The 23864-nt window shown below is 47.1% G+C and overlaps 1 protein-coding gene across 2 annotated transcripts; it reads left to right on the top strand.

Annotated features, from left to right (window-relative positions):
* The first annotated feature begins 66 nt into the window (after nt 1-66).
* MRPL37 (mitochondrial ribosomal protein L37) lies at nt 67-21530 on the top strand. 2 transcript variants are annotated; one of them, XM_022575749.3, is made up of 7 exons: nt 68-487; nt 3650-3833; nt 3925-4040; nt 13430-13615; nt 15975-16132; nt 19220-19423; nt 21303-21530. In XM_022575749.3, exons 1-7 carry the CDS (start codon nt 142-144, stop codon nt 21378-21380), a joined length of 1272 nt encoding a protein of 423 aa, XP_022431457.1. In that variant the 5' UTR covers nt 68-141; the 3' UTR covers nt 21381-21530. The 2 variants fall into 2 exon arrangements, with proteins under 2 accessions (XP_089778305.1, XP_022431457.1); XM_089922179.1 differs by lacking the exon at nt 21303-21530 and having other exon boundaries at nt 67-487; nt 19220-21288.
* The last annotated feature ends 2334 nt before the right edge of the window (nt 21531-23864 follow it).

The raw sequence follows: 23864 nt of genomic DNA, 5'->3' as shown, positions 1-23864 counted from the left end.
AGGATGCCCTGACGATGATTGGTTAAAGTGGCTGCCACTCATAAAACGAGTCTCGGCGTTCGGCTCCTTTCGTTCCCAGCAGGCCTTGAGCGCGGGAAGATGGCGGCGTCCAGGTGGAGGTCTTGAAGAGATCGGATCGGTATGGCGTTGGCGTCGAGGTCAGCAAGGCTGGCGCTTGCTCGCCCCGGGCGGCTCGGTCTTGGGAGCTGCGGGGCCCCAAGACGCGGGGCGTACGAGTGGGGCGTGCGCTCCACGCGGAAGCCCGAGCCTCCTCCCCCGGACAGGGTGTACGAGATTCCTGGACTGGAGCCCATCACCTACGCGGGGAAGATGCACTTTATGCCCGGTCTGGCGCGGCCAGTCTTCCCGCCCTGGGACCCTGGCTGGACGCCCCCGAAGTTCCGCCGCTTGCCCCCGCTTCACGAGCACCCGCTGTACAAAGACCAGGCCTGCTACGTCTTCCACCAGCGTTGCCGCCTCCTCGAGGGTGAGGCCCCAGGACGGGCGGGAGGGGACCTTGGTCCTCTACCCAGCACTGACCCCGACCTTCTGTGGCCTTGGGCAAGACGTTGAAACTTAGTGGGTCTCGGTTTCTCCGTCTGCGAAGTGGCCCGATATTGATTCTCATCTTCTGTGGATTGTTAGGATTAAGTGAGATGTAAAGAGCAGTATGTGTGAGGGAGTATTAGAGTTTTAGTGGCCAAGTGAAAAGATCTGGTTTCTAGGCCTAGCCCTGCCCCTCACCCTCTGTGTGATTTTGGGCAAGTGACTGAAGCTTCCTGAGCCTCCATTTCCTGTGAAATGAGTGGTTTTGACTAGGTGGTTCACATTGACCCAGCTCTTGCACCCTGGAGATGTAACTATGTTTGAGAACTAGTTGGAGGGGGATTATAGTGCAAAGAGACAACAGAAACGGTACTTAATCTGCAGGTCTATCGCCTCATTTCAGGTTAGTCAATCAAGTTAATTGGTAATTAGAATTGGTAATTGTGACAGAGGGGAAGTGATTTGCCAGTGATCTGCTCACAGGTGCGCTGTGCGTTACTAGTGAAGCCAGGGCTACACCTCTGGTTTCCCAGGTCGATGTCCTTTGTCAACGGTCAGAGTTGAGATGTTTTCAGGGAAAGGATCTGGGCCTAAAATCCATCTAGTCCACTTCTGCTCCCTTTCACTCTAACTAAGAACAGGTCAAAATGACTTTAGCCAAAACCATCTGTATGTCTGGGGCAGTACCGGAAATTATGTTCCAGAGTCCCTGGAGGGGGTTGTTTATTGAGAGTCCTCTTACGCATTTTTTCCTCCTCATTCTTCCTTAGTCCCTAAATCAGAGTGGGGTTAGGACAGGTCCTGAAAACACAAAATGGTCCAGGTAAGTGGGAGCAGAATTTTCCAGTAAGTAATTAGGAAAGAAAGAGACCTGGCAGGATTTGGGGACTAAGCCAGATAATAAATCCTAGGTTTGAAAAAAACTTGTAAACTGGCTAGCCTCTTAAGCTGCTCAAACCCACTCCTGAAAGCTGTTTTTTTGGCCTTTAAACACTTCCAGTATCCTCACAGGGTGCTGTGAAGGACCTCACAAGACTTGGCACCCTTGAGTGACCCTGGTAACATTACCATGTGGATGAAATGCATTAGCTGTGTCTTAGAAGTTAAGGTTAACTTGTTTGACTAGGCTGAAAACATACCCTATGTTTTCACCATATGCAGAGAGGTTCTGTAAAGTCTGTAATAAAACTGCAAGATACAGGGCTAGAGAAGCAGATTGGGGTAATGGAGAGATCATGGGCTTTAACATAGACAGACTCAGGTTATCCTCCCAGCCCCATCGCTTACAAGGTTTGGGACTTGTAACAAATTCCTTAGTCTCTTGAGTTTCATCCTCCATTCCATAAAATCCCATCCAACTTGTAGTTAAAGCTCCTGGCACAGAGTAGATGGTAATATTCAGTAAATGGCAGCTCTTACATATTATTCATATACTAGTGAACCATAAATTCTTAGTATTTTATCCATTTTCAAGTTTAAGGAACAGTGGCAGTGTTGGGACTAAAAGTCAGGTTACCTGACCCCCAGTCCAGGGTTCTTTCTGCTGCACCACAAAATCCAGAAGTTAACATTTCTAAATATTTGTGTTTCTGATGTCTTATGAGCCTTAAAGTGAAAAGTCTCATTACCTTTCATTTATCACCACAGAAGAAATTGTCTGAGGGTGTTTCCCTCAAAGTGTGCTAAGTTTGCTTTAATCCCAGACATAGTTTTTCAAATGAAGATACATCTCTGAGTCGAGTGATGTTTTTTCAACCGGGATGAGTAGCCTGCACCGCAGCCCATCCCGCTGAGAGTAAGGGGGTTAAATTAGTTTTTAGAGACTAAGCACTCTGAATCAGATCTTTTAGTTTATTTATACTCCTTCTTTTCCTGAAAAGTATTTTGGGCATCTTACAGAAATTTTGTAGCACAGCCAGATTAAATTAAAAATAGGTGAGGGGATCAGCACAAAGGAAAAATGAAACAGTGAATACAAAAAATCCATTCTGTGAGGTTGTACTTGTCCAGGGGAGCCCCAAAGTTGACTCTCAGCTTGCTAGCAGTCAACAAATGGTACAGAGATGGAGTCTGCTGACTAGGCCAGTTGCCTGTTTCTATAAATAGCTTTATTATAGTGAAACCATGCACACCTGTTTACTGATTACCTATGGCTGCTTTCATGCTACAGTGGCAGAGCTGAGTAGTTGTGATAGAGACTGTGGCCCAGAAGCTGAAAATATTTACTGTCTGGCCCTTTAAGAAAAAGTTTGACCCCTGGTATAGAGAAACATTGTGAGTTATGCAATTCACCATGTCCAAAAGACAAAACAGTACTCTACCCAGGAAAAGCCCAACCTTCCTGTACAGAGGCCAGGGAGAAGTTCAGAAGGTCTCAGGGAGGACCCTGCATAATAAATTGAGCAACATCCTCAGTATGATTCTTTTGACAAATACAGCAGTACATTTCATAGGGCTTCATACAAAAATCTGCTTATAAAATAGCTTGTTACAGAATCTCTCAGAGTCAGATGCGAAAGATAATCTAGTGCTCCCAAACTCAGGGCTCCTCAAGTTATTCATGATCCAGAAGTTATTTCCATTATTTCCAAAAGCTGTTTCCCTTGATAGAGCAGTATGTACTTAATCCTGGGCCCATATCTATTAAATGACATATATTTGGCAGACATGAGCTTTTCCAGCCAGGGACTAGGGTGTTGGTTAATAGAAAGGATCTAGGTTTTGAGAGGTTGGCATCTAATGATGTAGTCCTGTAATCTGGGGTCTGAATTCTGCAGGTAACAAACAAATCCTTGCCTGCAAGATTCAGCCTCATGATCTCAGCCATCTTAGTGGCTGTTTGAATTCCTCCTGAGGCAAGTACTCACTGCCTCAATCAACTGTTAACTGTCTTTAGATGGTCATTCCTGAAGCTGAGTTGAAATCTGGCTCTCATAGCTTCTGCTTTTTATTTTAGTTCTGACCCCTCAGATGTCGGAACAAATCCCATCTCTCTCTCAAGGCTGCTTTTTCCCCAAAATGCTACCTGGCAGGGATAAGCATCTCTTCCTGAATGACTTTTTTTTTTTTGGTTTTGGTTTTTTTGTGACTGATGACTCTAAAGGTGTAAAGCAGGCTCTCTGGCTTACCAAGACCAAGTTAATAGAAGGCCTTCCTGAGAAAGTGCTTAGCCTTGCTGACGATCCAAGGAACCACATAGAGAATCAAGATGAATGTGTTCTGAATGTGATCTTTCACGCTCGTCTCTGGCACTCTACTGAAGACATCCCCAAGAGAGAGACCTACTGGTAAGTCTCCCCCAAGTCAAGGTTTCCAACTGATGGATCTTGGAGTCAGCCTGTTGCTTTACATCTCCAAATGTCTCTTCTTTTCTCCAAGCCCAGTCATTGTGGACAGTCTGATACAGCTGTGTAAATCCCAGATTCTCAAGCATCCTTCTCTGGCCAGACGGATCTGTGCCCAAAACAACACGTTATCCACCACCTGGAATCGAGGTTGGTCCTCCTGTATAGCAGAAAGCCTTTGTCTGTTCATTGTCTTTCTGCTCTTAGCCCCATCACCAGCTTATATTCCCTTCCCTGCTGCCATACCTATTCTCACTCCCATCCTTCATGGTCCAGTTTTGTGGCTCAGACATTGAAATGACATCCTCAGTGTCATTTCATTAGCCATAACCCAGCCTTTTTCTTTTTTTTGCGGTACGCGGGCCTCTCACTGTTGTGGCCTCTCCCGTTGCGGAGCACAGGCTCCGGACGCGCAGGCTCAGTGGCCATGGCTCACAGGCCTAGCCGCTCCGCGGCATGTGGGATCTTCCCGGAGCGGGGCACGAACCCGTGTCCCCTGCATCGGCAGGCGGACTCTCAACCACTGTGCCACCAGGGAAGCCCCAGCCTTTTTCTTTTTTAATCATTTCTTTTCAAAACTTAATTCAAACCGTATCTGTTGAGTGCCTCTCAGTGCCTAAATGTTGAAGATAAGGAAGTAATAAAACATACAGTCTGCACTCCAAAGCTCATATTCTACTGCAAGAGCCTTCTTACTCCATTCATGCTTTTCTCATTTTCCAAATCCATTTTCCACATAGCTGCTAGAATGATCTTTCTAAAGTGCAGGTTGTCTTATGTCCCTTCCCTGTTTCAAATCCTTCATTGTCTCGCAATAGCTTGACCATTTATCGTGGTTTCCAAGGCTTTCTGTGATTTGGCCACCACCTGGTCTTTCTCGTCTTACCTCCTGCTCCCACCTCCATTCCCAGTTTACACTTAGCCACGTGCAGCTTTTTGGCATCAAGCTTTGCCTTTGCATGTGCTGTACGTTCTGTCTGGAATGCTCTTTTCTTCTTTCCTCATTTGACTAAATTCTATGTGTCTGCATGACTCAGCTCAAGCCCCCTTCCCATGTGAATCCACAGGTTAGTTCTGTGCTCCTTGTGTCCATATGCCTACTTTTATCATAACACACATTATTACTATATTGTGATTATTTAACATCTGTCTGTCCCACTAAACTGAACTTCTGATGATAGAGACTGTGTCATATTCATTTTTGTCCACAGTGTCTAACAGTTCATGCCACACAAAAGGTGCTGACTGAAGGGATGGGTGAATTAATACCAAACCTCAGATGTTTTAGACAGGGATGTTCTGAGATCACAAGTGCTGTCTTTGGTGAATCCTGGAGCAGAGAAACCAGCTGTGGAGTAATTTGGGGTTTTCAGGACATCTGCTTGGTCAGGTTTCTCCAACTTGCCCTTTGAGTATGGACTTTCTGGCAAGGAGTCAGCTTTGTGGAGGTAATGGCACCACTAAGGAAGTTAGTGAACCTCATTAATAGAGGAGTACTTGTTGGCCCATTATCAAGTATTACCTCTAATTAAACTGCCCCATTTGGAGCTGTTGCTGGAGGAGGGATGTGGAGGGAATTGAATTGGAAACCACAGTAGAGTGGTCTGTGGGGAGAACCTAAAACCCAAGGTTAGGAGAGGTCCAGGCACATTTATCTTCATTTCACATTATGTGTGAGGAAACAGGAAATACTTGAGAAAACTGTTCTTGAGGTGTGGGTATGATGTTTGCATACCCAGTAAGGGAGGACACATGCTAAGTAAATGACAGTGCTGTTGGCCAAACCAGTTTTTTTTCCCCACATCTTTATTGGAGTATAAATGCTTTACAATGTTGTGTTAGTTTCTGCTGTACAACAAAGTGAATCAGCGATATGTATACATACATCCCCATATCCCCTCCCTCTTGAGCCTCCCTCCCACCCTCCCTATCCCATCCCTCTAGGTCGTCACAAAGCATCAAGTTGATCTCCTTGTGCTATGCAGCAGCTTCCCACTAGCCATCCATTTTACATTTGGTAGTGTATACTCTCTCACTTCATCCCAGCTTCCCCTTACCCCCCACCCGTGCCCTCAAGTCCGTTCTTTTATGTCTGTGTCTTTATTCCTGCCCTGCCACTAGGTTCATCAGTACTGCTTTTTTAAATTCCACATATATGCGTTAGCATGCTGTATTTGTTTTTCTCTTTCTGACTTACTTCACTGTATGACAGATTCTAGGTCCATCCACCTCACTACAAATAACTCAATTTCATTCCTTTTTACGGCTGAGTAATATTCCATTGTATATATGTGCCACATCTTCTTTATCCATTCATCCGATGATGGACACTTAGGTTGTTTCCATCTCTGGGGTATTGTAAATAGAGCTGCAATGAACATTGTGGTACCTGTATCTTTTTAAATTATGGTTTTCTCAGGGTATATGCTCAGTAGTGGGATTGCTGGGTCATGTGGTAGTTCTATTTTTAGTTTTCTAAGGAACCTCCATACTGTTCTCCATAGTGGCTGTATCAATTTACATTCCCACCAACAGCGTGTGAGGGTTCCCTTTTCTCCACACCCTCTCTAGCATTTATTGTTTCTAGATTTTTTGATGATGGCTGTTCTGACCGGTGTGAGGTGATACCTCATTGTGGTTTTGATTTGCATTTCTCTAATGATTAGTGATGTTGAGCATCTTTTCTTGTATTTGTTGGCCATCTGTATGTCTTCTCTGGAGAAATGTCTCTTTAGGTCTTCCACCTATTTTTGGATTAGGTTGTTTGTTTTTGTGATATTGAGTTGCATGAGCTGCTTGTATATTTTGGAGATTAATCATTTGTCAGTTGCTTCATTTGCAAATATTTTCTCCCATTCTGAGGGCTGCCTTTTTGTCTTGTGTATGGCTTCCTTTGCTGTGCAAAAGCTTTTAAGTTTCATTAGGTCCCATTTGTTTATTTTTGTTTTTATTTCCCTTGCTCTAGGAGGTGGGTCAAAAAGGATTTTGCTGTGATTTATGTCATGGAGTGTTCTGCCTATGTTTTCTTCTAAGAGATTTATAGTGTTTGGCCTTACATGTAGGTTTTTAATCCATTTTGAGTTTATTTTTGTTTATGGTGTTAGGGTGTGTTCTAATTTCATTCTTTTACATGTATCCATCCATTTTTCCCAGCACCACTTATTGAAGAGGCTGTCTTTTCTCCGCTGTATATTCTTGCCTCCTTTGTCAAAGATAAGGTGACCATATGTGCGTGGGTTTATCTCGGCTTTCTATCCTGTTCCGTTGAGCTATATTTCTGTTTTTGTGCCAGTACCCTACTGTCTTGATTACTGTAGCTTTGTAGTATAGTCTGAAGTCAGGGGGCCTGATTCCTCCAGCTCTGTTTTTCTTTCTTAAGATTGCTTTGGCTATTTGGGGTCTTTTGTGTTTCCATACAGATTGTAAAATTTCTTGTTCTAGTTCTGTGAAAAATGCCATTGGTAATTTGATAGGGATTGCATTGAACCTGTAGATTGCTTTGGGTAGTACAGTCATTTTCACAATATTGATTCTTCCAATCCAGGAGCATGGTTTATCTCTCCATCTGTTTATGTTATCTTTGATTTCTTTCATCAGTGTTTTACAGTTTTCTGAGTACAGGTCTTTTGCCTCCTTAGGTAGGTTTTATTCCTAGGTATTTTATTCTTTTTGTTGTGATGGTAAATAGGATTGTTTCCTTAATTTCTCTTTCTGATCTTTCATTGTTAGTGTATAGGAATGCAAGAGATTTCTGTGCATTAATTTTGTACCCTGCAACCTTACCAAATTCATTGATTAGTTCTGGTAGTTTTCTGGTGGCATCTTTAGGATTTTCTATGTATAGCATCATGTCATCAGCAAACAGTGACAGTTTTACTTCTTCTTTACCAATTTGTGTTCCTCTTATTTCTTTTTCTTCTCTGATTGCTGTGGCTAGGACTTCCAATACTGTGTTGAATAATAGTGGCGAGAGTGGACATCCTTATCTTGTTCCTGATTTTAGAGGAAATGCTTTCAGTTTTTTACCACTGAGAATGATGTTTGCTGTGGGTTTGCCGTATATGGCTCTTATTATGTTGAGGTAGGTTCCCTCTGTGCCCACTTTCTGGAGAGTTTTTATCATAAATGGGTGTTGAATTTTGTCAAAAGCTTTTTCTGCATCTACTGAGATGATCATATGGTTTTTATCCTTTAATTTGTTAATATGGTGTATCACATTGATTGATTTGCGTATATTGAAGAATCCTTGCGTCCCTGGGATAAACCCCACTTGATCATGGTGTATGATTCTTTTAATGTGTTGTTGGATTCTGTTTTCTAGTATTTTGTTGAGGGTTTTTGAGTCTATGTTCATCAGTGATATTGGTCTATAATTTTCTTTTTTTGTGATATCTTTGTCTGGTTTTGGTATCAGGGTGATGGTGGCCTCATAGCATGAGTTTGGGAGTGTTCCTCTCTGCAATTTTTTGGAAGAGTTTGAGAAGGATAGATGTTAACTCTTCTCTAAATGTTTGATAGAATTCATCTGTGAAGCCATCTGGTCATAGACTTTTGTTTGTTGGAAGATTTTTAATTACAGTTCCAATTTCATTACCTGTGATTGGTCTGTTTATATTTTCTAATTCTTCCTGGTTCAATCTTGGAAGGTTGTACTTTTCCAAGAATTTGTCCATTTCTTCCAGGTTGTCCATTTTATTGGCATATAGTTGCTTGTAGCAGTCTCTTACGATCTTTTGTATCTCTGCAGTGTCAGTTGTAATCTGTCCTTTTTCATTTCTAATTTTATTGATTTTAGTCCTCTCCCTTTTTTTCTTGATGAGTCTGGCTAAAGGTTTATCAATTTTGTTTATCTTCTCAAAGAACCAACTTTTAGTTTTATTGATCTTTGCTATGGCTGAACCAGTTTTTAGACAGATAGGATCATCAGCCTTGGTCAGTTACCATCACATTGCGCTTTGTAGTATTTGATTTGTATTTCTCAAAACCCAAGCACCACGAGGAAGGTTTGACCCCATGGAGAATCCCTAGGAGGCCATTCTCCAGGAGTCTTTCCAGATGGCATTTGGCCTCCTGTGGGGACCTCTGTGAAGGGCATCTGGACACATTCACAGCGAGCAGTCTTGCTGCTCAGTCAGATGTCAGTTCATTTCCTCATATACCTATGTGTCCCTGTGGCAAATATGCTAATCTGACTTAAGTGAGGCTTTCTGACTGGCTCTATTTTTTTTTTTTTTTTACTCTGACCTGTTGAGGGCAATCTGGCCCTCTTCCTGGATTTGGTAGCCTTTCTCCTTAGCCTGTAGTTTCAGTACTTCTCTCTCTCCATCCCTCCTTCCTACCATATCATACTCCAGTTATCTGGACTTATTTCCCTAAGCTCTGCCATGGAGCAGCATGCTTTGTGCTTTGGAACATGTTACTCCTACTTCACTAGAACAGTTTCCTCACTTTTCTTTGCCTGGCAAACTCTGACACAGCAGTTTTCAACCAAGGGTGGTTTTACCCTCTAGGGGGGATTTGGTATTGTCTGGAGACATTTTTGTTTGTCATAACTTGAACCAGAGCTGGGGCTGGTAGTGGAAGTTCTATTGGCATCTGGTGAGTAGAGGCCAGGGATGCTGCCAAATATCTACAGTGCATAGGACAGCCTCCCTCACCAAAGAATTACCTCATCCAAAATGTGAAGAGTGCCAGTGTTGAGAAGCTCTGCTGTTATCCATCTTTCAGAAGCAAGTTTAAAGGCATTGCTTCCCTCAGGAAGCTTCTCAGGTATCCCAGAAGAGGTCAGTTGTCCCCACCTCTGCTCTCTCTGAGTGTGGTTCATACTTTTGTTGTACTCCCTAGCCAGCTCCGTGAAAGCAGAGAGTTACTCTCACTCATTTCTGCGTCCCCAGCTTAACGCAGGTGCCTGGGAAGGTCTGAACCCACAGCCTCTGAGCCCACAGAGATCCCCAGGCCTCAAGGCTCACTGGAAAGAGAACACAGGAAGAAGAGCGCATTGGTCAGTCCCTCTCTCAAGAAACCCGGGATTAATACCTTAACAAATGTTTTTTTTCTTTTAGGATAAAAACTATTCTTAACTAATCCTTTTTCTTTAAATTTTTAATTTTATATTGCAGTATAGTTGACTTACAGTGTTGTGTTAGTTTCAGGTGTGTATCAAAGTGATTTAGTTATACATCTATTCAGATTCTTTTCCCATATACCTTATTGCAGTAGGTCCTTGTTGATTATCTGTTTTTCTTTTTTTCTTTTATGGAAAGAATTGAGGGAGGCTTCCTAGAGGAGGTGATGATTGAGGTGAGGTCTTTTTTTTTTATTTATTTATTTATTTATTTATCTTTGGCTGTGTTAGGTCTTCGTTTCTGTGCGAGGACTTTCTCTAGTTGCGGCGAGCGGGGGCCACTCTTCATCGCGATGCACAGGCCTCTCACTGTCGCGGCCTCTCTTGTTGCGGAGCACAGGCTCCAGACGCACAGGCTCCGTAGTTGTGGCACACGGGCTTAGTTGCTCCGCGGCATGTGGGATCTTCCCAGACCAGAGCTCAAACCCGTGTCCCCTGCACTGGCAGGCAGATTCTCAACCACTGCACCACCAGGGAAGCCCCTGATTATCTGTTTTATATATAGTAGTGTGTATATGTTAATTCCAACCACCTAATTTATCCCTACCCCCCACCTTTCCCCTTCGGTAACCATTAGTTTGTTTCTAAGTCTGTGAGTCTGTTTCTGTTTTGTAAAGAAGTTCATTTGTGTCATTTTTTTAGATTCCACATATAAGTGATATCATATGATACTTGTCTTTCTCTGACTTACTTCACTTAGTATGATAATCTCTAGGCCCATCCATCTTGTGCAAATGGCATTATTTCATTCTTTTTTATGGCTGAGTAATATTCCATTGTATATATGTACCATTATTCCATTGTATATATGTATCTTCTTTATCCACTCCTCTGTCGATGGACATGTAGGTTGCTTCCATGTCTTGGCTGTTGTAAATAGTGCTGCAGTGAACACTGGGGTGCGTGTATCTTTTCGAAGTATGATTTTCTCTGGATGTATACCCAGGAGTGGGATTGCTGGATCATATGGTAGTAGCTCTATTTTTAGTTTTTTAAGGAACCTCCATACTCTTCTCAATAGTGGCTGTACCAAGTTACATTCCCATAAACAGTGTAGGAGGATTCCGTTTTCTCCACACCCTCTCCAGCATTTATTGTTTGTAGACTGTTTTTTTAATTTACTTATTGTATTTATTATTTATTTTTGGCTGCATTGGGCCCTCACTGCTGTGCGCGGGCTCCCTCTAGTTGTGGCAAGTGGGGGCTACTCTTCACTACGGTGCACGGGCCTCTTATTGCAGTGGCCTCTCCTGTTGCCGAGCACGGCCTCCAGGAGTGTGGGCCCGAGCATTTGTGGCACACGGGCTCAGTAGCTGTGGCTTGCGGGCTGCAGAGCGCAAGCTCAGCAGCTGTGGCGCATGGGTTCAGTTGCTCCATGGCATGTGGGGTCCTCCCAGACCAGGGTTCAAACCTGTGTCCCCTGCATTGGTGGGCAGACTCTCAACCACTGTGCCACCACTCTGCAACCACTGTGTGAAGTCCCTGTTTGTAGACTTTGATGATGGCCATTCTGACTGGCGTGAGGTGATACCTCTTAATAGTTTTGATTTGCATTTCTCTAATAATTAGTGATGTTGAGTATCTTTTCATGTGCTTTTTGGCCATCTGTATGTCTTCTTTGGAGAAATGTCTATTTAGATCTTCCCATTTTTGATTGGGTTTTTTTTCGATATTGAGCTGCATGAGCTGTTTGTATATTTTGGAGATTAATCCCTTGCCAGTCGCATCGTTTGCAAATACTTTTTCCCATTCTGTGTGTTGTCTTTTTGTTTTGTTTATTGTTTCCTTTACTGTGCAAAAGCTTTTAAGTTCGATTAGTTTCCAATTTGTTTGTTTTGTTTTTATTTTCATTACTCTAGGAGGTGGATCAAAAAAGATTGCTGCGATTTATGTCAGAGTGTTCTACCTATGTTTTCCTCTAAGAGTTTTATAGTATCCATTCTTACATGTAGGCTTGTGCAGGCTTCCTCGTGGGAGGGACTGGTGCTCGCCCACTGGTGGGTGTCGCTGGGTCTTGTCCCTCTGGCGGGCAGGGCTGTGTCAGGGGTGTGTTTAGAGGGGGCTGTGGGCTGAGGAAGACTTTAAGCAGCCTGTGTGCTGATGGGCGGGGCTGTGTTCTCGCCCTGTTGGTTGTTTGACTGGAGCCATCCCTGCCCTGGAGCCTGTGGGCTGTTGGGTGGGGTCAGGTCTTGGCATCAAAATGGTGGCCTCCAGGACAGTTCACGCCAATGAGTACTCTCCAGTACCTCTGCCACCAGTGTCCTTGACCCCGCTGTGAGCCACAGCTGCCCCCCGCCCCCCCCACTTCCCCAGGAGACCCTCCAAGATCAGCAGGTAGGTCTGGCCCAGGCTCCTATGAGGTCAGTGCTTTTTCCCCTGGGTCCTGGTGCACACAAGACCCTGTGTCCGCCTTCCAAGAGTGGCATTTCTTTATCTCCCAGTCCTGTCGAGTTCCTGCAATCAAGCCCCACTGCCCTTCAAAGCCAAATGCTCTGGGGGTTCCTCCTCCTGATGCCAGACCCCCAGACTGAAGAGCCTTTTGTGGGGCTCAGAACTCTCACTCCTGTGGGAGAACCTCTGTGATGTAATTATTTTCCAGTCTGTGAGTTGCCCACTCAGTGGATGTGGGATTTAATTGTATTTCGAATGCACCCCTCCAACCATCTTGCTGTGGCTTCTTTTTTGTCTTTAGAAGTAGAATACCTTTTTTGGTAGGTTCCAGTCCTTTTTTGTCGATGGTTGTTCAGCAGTTAGTTGTTTCGTTTTTTGTGTGTGTGTGTGGTACGCGGGCCTCTCACTGTTGCGGCCTCTCTCGTTGTGGAGCACAGGCTCCGGACGCGCAGGCTCAGTGGCCATGGCTCACGGGCCCAGCCGCTCCACGGCATGTGGGATCCTCCCGGATTGGGGCACGAACTTGTGTCCCCTGCACCGGCAGGCGGACTCTCAACCACTGCGCCCCCAGGGAAGCCCAACAGTTAGTTGTTTTGGTGTTTTTGTGAGAGGAGGTGAGCTCAGGTCCTTCTCCTCCACCATCTTGTTCTCATGTCCCCTTCTATTCTTTAGAATGAATATCACTAGATTAAGGAATGATGTGACCTTCATTTCAACTCCAGTCCTGTTACATGCTTGTTCTGTGACTTCAGCCAGGCCACTCAGTCCTTTGGATCTGATGTTTCCTTGTCTACTCCAAGGCCCGGCAGAGGCAGAGGATGGCACCCAGACATCAAGTGAAGGAGGCTCACCTGCTTACATGATAAGCGCAAGGATGAATTTCCAAAGTTCTGTTTTCTGTGATGAGGCAGATCAGATAGTAAAGCTGTAAAAGACTTGAGGAGCATGGCAGGATGAAAGCTTTAGACTTTGCCTAGCTAAGGCTTTAGACCAGGTTAGACTAATCGTTTTTCTCCCCCTTTAGAGTCTACTCTTATTCAGGTCCATGGTTCCAGTGGAGCCCAACTGAATGCCAAGGATCCTCTGCCCCCCATAGCCTCCCAAGAGGAAGTAGAAGCTACTAAGAATCATGTTCTTGAGACCTTCTATCCCATATCTCCCACTGTGGGTCTTCAGGAATGCAGTGTTTATGATGTGAACGATGACACAGGTAAGTATCAAAGCCTTTGACTTTAGGCAGTGTGCAGATGAGGGACAAGCTTTCTCCAAAGAGAAAGGAAACACTTGAGTACTTAGTATCTGCTCGGCACCTCATGTGCATTTTCTCCTAAGAGCCGTGTAGCAGCCCTGTGAGATAGGTACCAGTAAACCCCATTTTATAGGCAAGGAAACTGAGACTCAGGGAGGTTTGGATTGGCTCAAAGGCTGACTTTACTTTTGACCCCTGAGAAGTAATTCTGTTACATCAGTTGTAATGGGTAGCTTGAGGGGCTTTTGACCAGGCATCAGGTGTTTCCTTTATTCATAGTTCCCTTGAAAGGCACCCCCTCTCTGTGTACCCTGTAAACTCTGCCAACCTCCTGCTAGGATGGAGGAAGGCCCACAGTCCTTGAATGGGGCTCTTCATCCCACCTCCGTCAAACAAAGCACCACCACCTTCCCAGTGAGCCAAGACAGAAACTAGGGAGTCAGACTGCGCAGGCCTGCAGTTCCTGCCATCCACTCAGTCATTAAGGTAGCACCTTTCTCCTTAACCTCTCTCCATTTCCACAGCTACACCTCAGTCAGTCCCTACTGTGTCTCATCCAGCCTATTACCACAACCTCTCGACAGGTTAGTCCGACCCAGGCTGTTTTCCTCTCTGGTCCCTCTAGTTCACAGTTCCAGAGTAGTCTTTTGTTTGTTTGTTTGTTTTATAAATTTATTTATTTATTTTTGGCTGCATTGAGCCTTCGTTGCTGCACGCGGGCTTTCTCTAGTTGTGGAGAGTGGGGGCTACTCTTCGTTGCAGTGGCTTCTCTTGTTGCAGAGCACGGGCACTAGGGCGTGTGGGCTTCAGTAGTTGTGGCACACAGGCTCAGTAGTTGTGGCACACAGGCTCAGTAGTTGCGGCTTGCAGGCTCTAGAGCGCAGGCTCAGTAGTTGTGGCTCACGGGCTTAGTTGCTCCGTGGCGTGTGGGATCTTCCCGGACCAGGGATCGAACCCATGTCTCCCCTGCGTTGGCAGGCGGATTCTCAACCACTGTGCCACCAGGGAAGCCCCAGAGTAGTCTTTATAGAACACAGATTTAATCCCATTGCTCTCCATGCCCACCTCCCCATTGCCTGTTGGATAAAGTTTGAACTCCTTAGCTTATCACATGAAGGCCTTCACATCTGACCTCTGCCCCTCTCTCCAGCCTCATCTTTGTCTCCTCCCCCACAAGCCCCCTGTATTCCAACTGTGGCTTTTCTCACCACCATGCTTTGGCACTTCCTTTTCCCTCTGCCTGCACTTTTGACCATTCACCTCTTTTTGTCTCCGTTTAATGACTACTCATCTGTCACAGTTCATCTTAGGACTCACTTCTTCCCAGAAATGCTCTGCAACCTCGCAGTCTGGTCCGGGGCCTTTCGTCTGTCCTCACACAGCCCCCTGGCTTCCCTCGTGTCTTGACATGTCCCTCTGTGTGGATGTGACCAGTTTTCCTGTCTGTCTCCCCTCTAGACTTGGTGAGCCCCTCAAAGGCAGTGGCAGGCGCCACGTGGGCTCTGTTCCTGGTTCCTGTGTTAGAGCTTGGCAGTGAGTGCTGAGTGTTGGGTACTCACACGTGCAGAGGAACTGAGGCAGACAGGAAAGTCATGTCTTTTTCTTAAGCAGTGCTCTCCTCTGGGATTTTCAGAGCCCACACTTTCCCAGCCTCTTTCTGCCTCTGTTTCACCCACTTTCGCTAATCCAGGTCAGTCACTCTAGAAGCCCCCAGCCTCCGAGGGTTTGCTCATGGCCATGTAGGGGAAGCAGTGGTGACCTGGCAGGGTTGTGGCTGAGATGAACAAGTGCTGAACTTTGATGCTCAGCATAGTGTTGTGAGGCATGAGGCAAGTCATTTGTTACTAATAATCAAGTATTGAATTTTGCAAGTGATGTGCTTTTTAAAAAAATAATTACCATAGATTTCAGGTTATCCTTCTAATATCACTATCATCTGTGTGCGTGAATGAGCGAGAAAGGGGTGGAGTTAGAGCTAGCCTGCAAGAATCACCTGGAAGAGGTTGGCAAACATTTTCTGTAAAGAACCAAATGGTATTTTAGGTTTTGCAAGCCACGTATGGTCTCTGTCACAGCTATGTAATAGACATATGTAAATGAGTGGGTGTGGGTGTGCTCCAGTAAAAATTTTCTTTTCAAAAACGGGCCAGATTAGGCCGGCAGGTTGACGTTTGCCAGCCCCTGAGCTATAGTGATAATATCTACCTCTACTGAGTCTCTGTCGTGCCTGGCACTAAGCTGAGGTTGGGTGACTTTCCTGAGGCTTTGGGGCAGGCTGATTAATCTTTTCTACCTCTCCACATGATGGCATGTCTTGCAGGATTCCGGGAGGGTTATCCTTACCCATATCCCCATACCCTGTATTTGCTGGAGTCAGCCAATTTACGACCACACCGCTTTCAGCCAGATCAGCTGCGGGCCAAGATGATCCTGTTTGCCTTTGGCAATGCCCTGGCTCAGGCTCGGCTCCTCTATGGGGTACGTATGTGGAGAAGACCACCGAGCTGCCTTACATTGTGTTGGTTTCCTGCCTTACACTACTCAAAGGAAAGGGGGCATGGAGGGATTTATTTTTTTGCTTGACTGAGGAGTTTTAGGGAGAGGCACTTCCACTCACCCTACAGAGATGAGCTGCCATCTGCTGGGGGCCTACGATGTGCTTGTCTTTAACATAAGATGCCTCATTTTTTGTATCACAATAAACCACAAGGTTTCATTGCGATCGCCATTTTTCAGATTATGCCTCTGAATCCCAGGGAGGCTTGTCCAGAATTACACAGCAGTAAGTGGTGGAGAAAGGATTGGGACTAGGTAGACCCAACTCCTAAGGCTTCAGTTGTCTGTGCTCCAGCACACTGCCTCTGTTCTGTACTGTTGGAGCCCAGAGCACAAGGCTCCATCAGGCAGGCAGGAGGAAGTGAAGCAGGAGATGGCCCAGGCCTGCCTGCCCACTCAGGACAGGTTCTGAGGACCCAAGATACCACTTGGATGGTAGCCCTTTGATTCTAAGAGGAGGTCTCAGGGACTATAGATGTTATAGAATGCAGGCTGAGGGGTTGTCACACAGTGCTGTCCCATGATTGGAGGAAAGCCCGGCGGGGGAGCAAAGGCCTCCAGGAAGGGAATGACAATATGGGAGTCCCCAAGCAGGCCTGGGACACCAGATCCCTGGCTTTTTGTGTGTGTGTTGTGGGGCGAGAGGGGAGGGATGATGTTGAGGGCTGCTGTCGGGCTCCCAGGTATTGGTTAGAGCCTAAGGCCCTCCTGGAGGAGTGATGAACTTCAGAATGTTCTGTTTCCCATCTTACTTGGTCTCAGTGGGGTTTGTACAGTGTGGTTAGCCTAATGAGATGGAGCGTAGTATGGACCTTGCCTGTGTTGAGCATCTGCTACGTGCCAAACATTTAATTAGGGCTCTTCAGAGCAGTGGTTCTCAAAATATGGTCATGGATTAGCAGCATGGACATCATCTGGGGACTTGTTGGAAATGCAACTTCTCAGACCCACCCCAGACATCCTGCATCAGAAGCTCTGGGGGTGGGGCCTGGCAGTCTCTTTTAACAAGCTCTCCAGGTGATTTTGGTACAAGCTCAAATTTGAAAACCACCACTAAAATTTGAGAACCATTGCATTATTTAATCCTTGTAGCAACCCCCCCGTGGCAGATACTATTAGCTTCATTTTACAGATGAAGAAACTGAAGCTCAGGGAGGCTCAGTAACTTCCCCAAGGTCACACAGCTAAGAGATTAGCAGCTGTCACATCTTTATGTGACCTTTTTGTGTCTTTCTAGTCCTTGGGAGGTTATCTTAATTCCCATTCTCTGACATACTTTCTGAAGGCTCTGGAAGGTTTGGTAACTTGCCCAGGATCCCACAGCTAATGAGTAGGGAAGCAAGCATTGGAGCCCTGATCTCTCCAGCTTCAGAGGACATGCTGCCTCCTGACTCTGGGCAAGGATAGGGAGGCAGAGATAGTCACATGCCAGGTCCCAGGCCTGCAGGCTCATTGTAGCTTCTGTGCCAGCAGAGCATGGGTAGCAGTGCTGTCACTAATTGCCACCCAGTTGGGTAGGAGAGGAGGCCTCCCCCAACCCCTCCAGGTACAAATTATTCCTGGGGATGTGAAGTTGAGCAATTATGGGAAGAGCCTCTGTGTAAAAGGTAAAATTGCTGAGAAATTTATGTACTACCTGCAGTTTTATTGATCTGTAGAGGGAGATAAGAGTCAATACAGAATTCTCAGCTAACACTTAGAGGTACTTTTCTTTTTTATTTCTCATGCAGCTAAAAACAGGTATTTCTAAGGCCAACGGTCCCAGTGTGGCCTACACTGAGGTCTGACATTAGCTATTCCTAATGTCAGATTCAGCCCTGGAGTGATGATTGTAGGCAGCATCTTTGAATCAAGGATGCTTTGCTTCATGGGGCCTGCCTATTGAATCTTTGTCCAGTGGATAGCAGTCACCAAGCTGGATTCCTGCAGGCTCAGCAGGGTGAACATATGATTTGTCATCCAGACTGGTATACTTTTGAGAATGGCAGAGGAGCTACTATGAGATACAATGGGACACTAGGTGTAGACCAGAACAGTAAGATTCCAAGTGATTTAATAGCCTGGGGTGTGATCCTGGGTAACCTTGAGCAAATTACACCACCTCTCTGAACCTCAGTTTCCTCATCTGTTAAGTGGGTATATACCACTGGATTTATGAGATTAGAGGTGACTTTATGTAAAACTGGTGTGATACCTGGCACATGAGAGGCCTTCAGTAAATGGTCGCTAGTAGTATTACTGTTAACAAGTGGCACTAATTGAAAGAGGTAATCAGCAAATGTGTTGACTGGTGGAATCCTGGGGCCGACACAGCTGGAGTGGACACTCAGGAATCTGTCACATACTCAGAGTTGCACTGAGAGGCTGAAGCTCAGGTGAGATGCCTGCCAGTGGGCTTAGGGCATTCCAGATGCCCAGCCCTGAGGAGTAAAGTAAGGCAGATGGAAAGTGTGACTGGTCTAGCACTAGCCATTGTAGGTTCTGATGCCACACATCGTTGTGACTTCAGATGAGTCACTGCCTCACCCAGTCTGTTTCCTCAACTGTCAAATGGAGTGAGAACTGAATGAGATTATATATATTATATGAATTGACCCTCCAGGTTAACATTTGATAGACGTCACTGTTGTCACCATCAGGTTACGGCCCTGAGTTTGAGGGGTTCGCCGTCATTAACCTCCCAGCTCATCCTTCTGTACCGTGCAGCTTGCCTGGCAGTCACCTCTCAGTGGCAGGAGTTAGTACTTTAATGTGCTCAAGTTGAAGAGCAGGTACCCCAGGGCCACGAGGCATCTGAGGCCAGGCAGAGCCAGGCTGGGTGCGGGCGAGAAGGCCTGGCCCTGGACAGTGCCCTCAACTCCGCATTCTCTTTTCAGTGTCCTGCGGGGGGAACCACTAAAGAGGGGTGGGGGTTTATTTCAAAGACCAGAACTAGAAATTGCCTGGTTTGTGCTGCTCCTTTCACCCCACCATTTCTGATTTGATTTACTTGTCCTCTTTTCCTCTCAGAACGACACTAAGGTTTTGGAGCAGCCAGTAGTCGTGCAAAGTGTGGGCACTGATGGACGTGTCTTCCAGTTCCTGGTGCTACAGCTGAACACCACAGATCTGGCCTCTGATGATGGTGTCAAGAATCTAGTCTGGATAGACTCGGATCAGCTCCTCTACGAGCATTTTTGGTGTCTCCCGGTGGTCAGAAGGAAGGCAGTTGTGGTAAGTCCAGCCGCCTCTGGCCTGGTGATGGGCCCAGGGCCAGGACTCACCCTCCCCAGAGTGAGCCTGGCTTGGGGTTGACGGGATGCTTGTGAGTGGGGCCCCGGCTTTAGGGTCTTCACGCTCAGGACCTCTGCCTGGAGGGATACTTCAGCCCTGCCCATTACCTAAAACAGTGCCTTCCACCCTGCGCCCCAGCCCGCTCTTCACCTCACCTCCCGCGCTCCCCAGTGCCCACCACGCCGAGCTCCTTGTAGCTGTCCAGTACGCGCCACTGCCTGAGTAGCTCAGGATCCCAGTAGGTGCTGTTCCCTTTACAGAGGAGGCTGCTTCCTTCTTGCTCCCTCCTCCCTCTCCCCCACCCAACCTCCCCCATTTCTCTGTCATCTGCTTGTCTTCTAATTGTCATTCCAGGTTTAGCATAAAGACCCACCATCCCAATCCCAGCCTTGCTTAAGTACCTTGGGTGGGTTCCCATAGCCCCTGGGTCCCCCAGTCACAGCACAGTCACGCTGCTGTTCTATAGTTATCCGTTTATGTGTTCTTCTCCTCTGTTAAACCGAGCACTGAGATGCTCAAAGGCTGAGTCCACGAATGATGCGCTCATTTCATTCCTCCATGGCACTGTCGCTCAGTGCTGCACCTTCAGTGCTCAGCTGACAGAGAGCAGGCCTGCGTTCTGTGTAGTGGGCAGTGGCAGTATCTAAATAGAATCATAATGTAATATCAGGCAGTGATAAGCACTCTGAAGAGACAAAACAGGATTGGGGGATGAGACAGAACAGAGTGGGGTGCTGCTGGATCTGTGGCTGACGAGCCATGTCCCACACAGGGCCTCAGTAGATTTGTTGAAATGTAGTTGTTGAGCCTTTGAACATTATCTGTATGTTAGTGGAATGATGAGTTCTCCAGTGTCTGTCAGTATTGTCTACCCTTGAAATGCCTACTGGTCTGGTCCCTTCTCTTTGGCCCCAGACACCATTCATGGTCCCTCACCTGTGCGGCCACACCAGCCTCCTCCGCATCCCTCTGCTCTTAGTTGTGCTCTCCCTCTCCCCTTCACGTCTTCAGGTCCTCTTCTTTCAGCCTCTTCCTTCCAAAATAGTGACTTAGTGCCAGGCCTCTGCTGGTGTGGTCATGTGACTCCTCCTTACCTGTCTCTTCCCGCACCCACCCCACCTCCACCATCACGGACCCTGGGCTCCAGCCTCGCCCTAGCTCTTCCCACCTTCATTTGTGCCTCCGGACCAGTGCATATACTGGCCTCTCTGAAGTCTCCTTTCTTTTTTCTTTCTGGCCCATTCTGTTGTACTTGCCCTTTAAGACTCATTCATACATGCTCTCGTCCATGTATGGAAGTCAATGTGTTAGTTATTTTCTCCCCTCTTTTCTTAGTGTCTTTTTCCTACTTCTATTATGAGACCCATCACCTTGTATTATCACTATTGCAAACCTGGCTGGAAGCTCCTTAAGGGTGGGAGCCAGATTCAAGTCATTATTGGGTTTCCAGCACTGGGCACAGCTCTGATACAGAGAAGGTGCCTGATAAATGTGTGTGGAAGGAGTGAGGGATTATTGTCCCTGGGAATTAAAAGGGGCAACAGAACATTTGTTTGTGGTGGTTGAGGTGAGCAGGATTAGGGATCAGGGCAATGTCAACAGACGATTTGGCTGAAAGGTTCTGGGATGCTTCGTGTCCTCCTCGCTAGTCCAGTGCCCCCGGCATCTCTTGGCACCAGCTCCCCAGCGCTCCTCCTTGGTCGTGAGAGAAAGAAACAGTTAGTATCCAGGCACTTAGGATTTGCATGAAACCTACCTTTGTTTTAATTGCTGCCATTAAACCTAGTAGCAGGATCCTAATGGGCTGTGTTCTTTCCAGGAACCTGTTGGGCCGACTGGTTTCCAGCCAGAGACATTCAGGAAGTTTTTAGCTCTGTATTTGCACGGTGCTGTGTGAGCCAAGGACCGTTCTGAGGCCTGGAGCTCCCTGTGCCCCTCTCCCCCTGAGGGTCCTGGGGCCTGGGTGGTGCCTGGAGCCTGCTCGGAGCCCAGTGCTCCTTTGGCTGGTGGTCTCACTGACAATAAAGAGCCCTTCTGGTGCACTGGAGCCTGTGCTTGTTGTGGGGGTGTCATCAGGAGGGGCACCCACAGATGCGTGCGGGCCCTTGCCATGAGCCTGCCTCCGCACAAGTGCTGGCCCTGGAGCCTGACCTACCCCAGCTTTGTCCATGACCCATCTTGTGACTTTAAATAAGAATCTTCATCTCTCTGAGTTTGTTTCTTCATCTGAAACTTGAGGCTAATATGACCTACACTGTTTGCTTCATATTAGGCATCTGTGATGGTCGCTAGGTTCTATGGCATTACTTAAATTGTGGACACATTCCACAATGACTGCAGAAGATCTGAATAGAATATTCATTGTAAATTTCTCACTAGTACCTTGGTTAATGGACTGAGTACATCCCTGGTTCAGCTGGCCTCTGTTCAGATAGCATCAAGTCCTGCTCTGGGCCAGGCAGCGTATACACAGCATCTTGCTCAGTCCTCACAAAACCCTTGCAAGGTAAATGTTTCCATATTCAAGAGAAGCGTCGAATTCCTCCTGTGTGCCGGGCAGCATTCTGGGCCCTGTAGATGAGGGGCAGCAGATGGTGTAAGGAATTGCTGAAGGTCACGCAGCTGGTGTTGTAGGTCGGCTCCCCTAGGAAACCCTGAGATGGAGATTTGCAGGTGACAGCTTGGGGAGAGCCTTGAGGGTCAGCATGTGCGGGGAGTGACGATAGCAGCACCGGGTGGAGGAGGGACTGAGCTCAGTGAGTTTGCACCTGAGGCCTTTGGCTGGTTCCCGGCTCCGTGGGCCCCCTGGAACAGAGTTGTCCTCATGGAGCCGAGGTGCTGAGCCTTTCTACAAACACCAGTGACTTGTCACCAGTCACTGGATAACACTGCTCCCAATTCGGGAGAGACCTCGGGTGAGGTGGCTTTGTTGGGCTGAGTGCGATTCCCGAGGGACTTTACTGAGAGCAGGCAGCCAGGACACTTCCTGCTGTGGGAGGATCACTCTGAAGAGGGGTCCAGGAGCCCATGTCACCTCCATCCATAACAGTGCTGTTTCCAGCCCCGTGTCCCTGACTCCCAGGTTGTACTCCTTCCACTTTACAAGGTACCTTTTAGGCTGGGCAGGGCAGGGTTTACCAGGAAAAGGACAGATTGGGCTGGTGGTGGTGTGTGTGAAGGGGTTACTGGGGAAGGCGGCGGGTGTGCAAAAGCAGTGGGGCGAAAAAGATCCTGGAGCACTGGGGAGTGGTTGGAAATGGGGAGCGCAGGGAGGGCGGGGGTGAGGCTGGAGGGGCCAGCTCTCAAGGGCCTTGAATGCTGGCACTTCAGGCTTCCCCAGATAAAAGTTGTCCCCCCACCCAAGGCAACTCTGGTCCTTTTCCCTAAGGGTAACCACAACTTAGAGTTTCTCATGTAGCGCCATTAAAATGTATATGTATAATAAGGATGTATATATGTACATTGCTTAGTGTCATCCTATTTATAGACCATTCTGCACCTTCCTTTTTTCACCTAATACCTTGGGATCGCAGATCTTGCCCCATCAGCACATATGAGCTATATTGTTTTTCTGAGCAGCTGCATTAATACCTGTCGATGGACATTCGAGTTATTTCTGGTTGTTAGCTATTACAAATAACGCTGCAGCGAGCATCCTTGTTCACGTATCTTAGAGTACTTCTGCCAGCGCAGCCATTGGATAAATTCCTAAGCAGAATTGCTGAGTCAAAGGGATTTTTTTAAAGAACACTCTGTGGGCGTGTGGAGGGCGAGTTGGCAGGGCGACTGTACCGAGTAGAGCTGGAGGCCATTGCGGTCATTCTTGGATGAGTGATGGTGGTGGCTTGAAGCCCCCTTGCTACTGGTGGGAGAGTGGGGAGTGAGAGGGCGAAGCCAGCCTGGGTCTTGAGCGTGTGGGTCAGAGGCTGCAAGTAAGTGAGCCGTCAGCAGGTGACCTTGCAGCTTGAGGACTGCCCTGGAAGGGTGCCAGTGTTACAGGGCAGGCCTGGGTGCTCATCCCAGCCCCTGGAGTGAGGACAGCCCTAGTGGTTGGCCTTCGTCTGTCCCCTTGGACCTTGCAGCTAAGCTGTGGAGCCTGGCACCCACTGCTCTCTCCCTTCAAGCACCTTGCAGCTGGTCTGCAAAGTGAGGCAGGCAGGACTGGCGTTTCTATCCTCCGCATGCAGGTGAGGAGACTGAGGCTCAGACACCACGTGGTGTACTGTGAAGAACTGGGAAGTTCATATGTGATGACAGCTGCTTCCTCCATAGAGTTGTGCCTGCCTCCCCAAATCCCAAACGCCCACCTACCTCATCCTCCCCACCCTCTTACCTTCCTCGTTAAACACAGGGAGGGAGGAAATACAGGATGACCTTCAGG

The sequence above is a fragment of the Delphinapterus leucas genome, chromosome 1, assembly GCF_059928025.1.
Source record: "Delphinapterus leucas isolate spDelLeu-1000000601 "Yukka" chromosome 1, BTC_Dleu_Yukka2, whole genome shotgun sequence".
Classification (NCBI taxonomy): domain Eukaryota; kingdom Metazoa; phylum Chordata; class Mammalia; order Artiodactyla; family Monodontidae; genus Delphinapterus; species Delphinapterus leucas.
Note: the sequence above shows the minus strand (reverse complement) of the source record. Positions and strands in the feature narration are given on the sequence as shown.